Raw genomic sequence first — 4,695 nt, 5'->3', positions numbered from 1 at the left:
TGAGCTTAATCACTGTGTGTGTGTGTGTGTGTGTGTGTGTGTGTGCGCGCACGTGCCTGTGTGTGTGTGAGCATGCGTGCATGCGTCGAGCGCGTGTGTGCGTGCGTGCATGAGTGCATTCCGCGCGCATCCGTCCATCCGTGTGTGTGTGTGTGTGTGTGTGTGTGTGTGTGTGTGTGTGTGTGTGTGTGTGTGAGATCTAGCCAGAGCGCATCACCTGTTGCACACCTGGGTTACCTCGGCATGCTCCAGCCAGCCACTCATGCAGGTGAACAGGAGCTCAGACAGGCTGAAGTGTATACAGGACTAAGCCCACCAAAGAGATACCTAGAGGATACAGTACTAAGCCCTCCAAAGAGATACCTAGAGGATTGGATGTGGTGCTCTGGCCGGGCTAGCTATCTTAACACAGTGAGACAGACAGACAGACACTAACACACCACACAGCCGGGGTGTTCTACCCAGCACTGTTGAGTCATCTATGCTACACTGCTACACATAAATCTGTATTCTATTTGTAATCATTTAAACCCTATTACAGAACATGTGATGACTACATCAATTAAATTCACAATTATCGTGGGGCCGAGACATTCTACATGAGACATGCAGCTGAATATGAATACGCAGCTGGAGACCACGGCAGAAACTAAGTACAGTGCAACAAGCACTGACGTGGGTTATATATAGCACTAATCTGTGTGCGTGTGTGTGCGTGTGTGTGCACGCATGCATAAGTGCACATGCACATGTGTGTGCGTACGTGTGTGCTTGTGTGTGTGCACATGTGTATGTGTGCGTGCACTTGTGTGTGTGTGTGTGTATGTGTGTGTGTGTGTATGTGTGTGTGTGTGTGTGTGTGTGTGTGTGTGTGTGTGTGTGTGTGTGTGCGTGTGCATGTGTGCATGTGTGTGCGTGTGTGCGTGTGTGCTTGTATGCTTGTGCAAGTGCTTGTGTGCGTGTGTGAGTGTGGCCGTGCTTGCGTGCGTCCGTGTGTGCGTGCGTGCGTGTGTGTGTGTGTGTGTGTGTGCGTGCTTGTGTGTGTGCATGCGTCCGTGTGTGCGGGTGTGTGTGTGTGTGTGTCGGAGTGGAAGGAGTTCTTGGACTGCTGTCCCGTGTGAACCTGTGTGAACCTGTGTGAACTGGCAGGAACACCATGAGAGGTCTGTAGAGGGTTTCTTCACACACTCCATCATCACATTTCCTCTATTCAATCTGAATCAATCTATTTAAGAGGGGGAAGGTGAGCGTCACAACACCATTGATCTGCACCGTGTTGCACAAGCCTGGCCAGGCAGCGACAGACCAGGAGCACATTCAGCACTAAGATGGCATAAGAGCATTATGTATGATGCATGTACAAGGACACACACACACACACACACACACACACACACACACACACACAAGCACACACACACGCACACACACACACAAGCACACACACACACGCACACGCACACGCATACACACACACATATATATACCATATATATACACACAAACACACAAACACACACATACAAACACACACACACACACACACACACACACATATATACACACAAACACACAGACACACACATACACACACACACACACACACACACACATATATATAGATACACAGAAACACACAGAAACACACATACAAACACACACACACACACACACACACACACACACTCTTGCACCACATAATTGGTGTTCTGGGGGAAATCCAAAGTGTCATTGATATCAATACAGGGCGTTGTGTGGGGCCCGGCTGGCTCATGACTTCACATAGCTCAAAACAATCAGTGGGCATAAATAACTGCTCCACAGAGCAGATTGGCTCTAATGACTTACAAGCTGGCCATCTGTAGGGCTGGACATTCAGCTCATGCATCATATACACCCTCGGACCATTCTATTTTTATACTTGGTCAACTAGACTATTATACTAGATATCCATCATGAACGCACCTCATGCACGGGGTTGGATTAAGTGAAGGGTCCATCTGTATCACATCAGCTGATATGTCCAGCCCATACATTTAACCTTGCCAGTTCGACACCATATTTATATTTGCTCAACTTGGCATTCCTCACGCGTGCTTCCCAGCTCTCCCCTGTAGGGCAGGGGAGGCTGGTGGAGGTAGAAATCAGAGGACGGGGGGCTCATTGTAATGACTAGAATGGAACTTGACGTGCTTGATACCATTCCTCATTCCATCCCAAGGGTTACAATGAGCCCCGTCCTCTGGTGTCTACCTCTGCCCTGCAGCCCATTCTGCGGACTATGTATGCATGTTAATGGTACTGTGCCTCATAGACCCTTGCCCATTCTATACATTCAATTAGTCAACTTGTCATTCGTCACACACACATGTGCCACATTGGCGGTTAGGGGGCTAGTGAAGCGCTTAAGGATGCAGTGGTAGCCATTGGAGTTCCTAGGGACTTGTCTGTGTGTAACGAGCATTAGGCCCGGCTCCTTGCTTCCTCCTACAGCTGGATATAAACCATGAAGCAATTTCCTCTTAAGCGTTGTGTAAAATAGGATCTACAGACACTTCTCCCCCACAGCGCCCGGGATGGGGGAATTCCCCCCCCCCCCCCCCCCCCCCCTCCCCCCCCCACTCCTCCCTCCCTGCCCCCATCCCCCCTCCCTCTCTCTCTCTCTCTCTCTCTCTCTATCCATTCCCATCGTAGTGGTGTCTGACAGGCCCCGCGGCAGTCACACGCAGGATCATTATTATTCATTTGCTCAGCAAACTGGCCGCGCTGACTTCTACATTAGCCATCCACACATACACACACACACGGCCAGGGATCGGACAGGCTAAGTGTTAGTAGCACTGAGCCCTACAGTTGTCCAGTCAACATGACCTAATCCACGCTGTGGCCTCTGGATGGTACAGCCTTAGAAAGGCATGGGCCATAAAGATTACTGTACCAGATGATTGTGATGAATTACTTAGGCAACGGGACGGGGGGGACGGGGGGGGGGGGAGTACTAGACTACACTATATATACAGCCTCTGGTGTGATTTGTTGCAGGAAATTTCTAGAGATAAATCTACACACAAGGTGTACATCAGTCTGATTGAGTTATCATTCCCCCAGACCTATAGGAGTGTAGGAGTCTGTCGCCCTGAGGGACTGAGATCGACACTGACCAGGAGTGAAATGAGGAAATGAAATGAGGCGCTTTGACTATACTGCCTTTGGGATCAATGAGGTAATGAAAAAGTCGACCCATTCATTCTCCTAGAGATGTCAATTCCCATTGGTGTGTGTGTAGACTGGTGCTCCTCGTGACTTGATCCCAGGGGGTGATATGGGTTTAAGGGTTTTTGTTGTGCCTCGGTGCCTTATTGATTAATCCAACGCCTTTATGAGGAGTGGAAGGCACTGCAGCAAGATTGAGGCTGATGTAAATCAATTCCAATTGAAGGTTTACGACAATACAGCGCAAACTAAGCCTGCAGCTCTTTAAGGACAATGAGACACCGGACCAGTAGAGAGAGGAGATTGAGGTAAGGGTTAAACTGAAAGGGACCAGGACAGTGAAGAATAACATACACATGAAATAGACTTTTGGAATAAGTTGATATGGATTTTTCTTACCCGTCCGATGAGCACTGGTTCTGGGCCGCTGTACTCTTCGATCACAAAGAACTGATTCCAGATCCAACTCCTCCGGCTGCGAGAGCGAGACACCTCCCCTCCTGTATGACCGTGCCTCTCCTCCTCCTCCTCTTCCTCCTCTTCATCTGACTCCGCCTCCTGGAACACCAGGCCCAGCCCGCTGACATGCTGGGAGTCGACCGTCATCACCCCGCTGGTTGCCTTGTCCTGGCCTACACCCGGTTGCCTTGTCCTGGCCTACACCCCAGTCTGAGTCTGGGTCTGGGCGGAGCTTGAGAACATGGCTGCTGTCCAGTGGTTGGGTGGCGTTGTCGGCGGGGTCCAGAGTGGAGCCGAGTCCTGGTTCGGCTGTGTGAACGCTCTCCTGTACAGAGTCTCTATGGGAATAACCTGTAACACTCCCAGTCTGCAGAGTTAACACTGAAGGAGGAGCACCATCTGTCTGTGAGGGAACATCCGAGGGCAGATGCTTCGTTGATGGAGGGTCAGTTTGACTGATCACCGTATCCCTCTGTGTGTTGAGACTGAGCTCATTTTGAGGTGTCGAGAGCGGGTGAGGGATGTGTTTACTTCTCTGCGTACTACCTGTACTATGGGAACCCTTCAACTCAGAGCTGTCTTTTCCCTCACCCAAATCTGGAGTGACTCTATTTAGAGGAATCCAGCGAGTGTGAACACCTTGATCAGGACTCAGATCAGGATTAGTTACTGAGCTGATATGTGGCAGCGCAGTTTGACTATCTAATGCAAAATGATTCTGAGTAACCGTCATATCTTGTTTCAGTAGCTTCAGGGCCTCTGACTGACTACGGTCAACATCAATTAAATCTCTCTTCCTGCTTCGACTGCTCTTGCTCTGAAAACTCAAACTTGAAACACTCTGCATCTGGGAGTTTACAATCCTAACAAGGTTCTCTTTTGACAGCAGTTTCAGGACCCCGTAGCTGCCTGTGAGGTTTAACTTTCTGGTTGAATCCGGAGTGAGACCCTTTCCTGGCACACCTGTAGTGTGAACGCTCAGATCTGGTCTGACCCTGGTTCTGGGAACCGATCTATATCTGG

The 4,695-nt window shown here is 49.8% G+C and overlaps 1 protein-coding gene across 1 annotated transcript in view; it reads right to left on the bottom strand.

Moving 5' to 3' along the window:
- Nucleotides 1–3,819, bottom strand: part of cdh24b (cadherin 24, type 2b) — a gene marked incomplete at both ends in the record, with an annotated part of 61,588 nt that extends 57,769 nt beyond the window's left edge. The window contains one exon of the mRNA XM_083690426.1: nucleotides 3,613–3,819. Coding sequence (XP_083546552.1) covers nucleotides 3,613–3,819 — 207 coding nt within the window. The remainder of the gene's footprint in view (nucleotides 1–3,612) is intronic.
- Nucleotides 3,820–4,695: the final 876 nt, after the last annotated feature.

The sequence above is a fragment of the Argentina silus genome (assembly GCF_951799395.1).
Source record: "Argentina silus genome assembly, chromosome: 18".
Classification (NCBI taxonomy): domain Eukaryota; kingdom Metazoa; phylum Chordata; class Actinopteri; order Argentiniformes; family Argentinidae; genus Argentina; species Argentina silus.
This window is presented reverse-complemented; position numbering and strand designations above follow the sequence as displayed.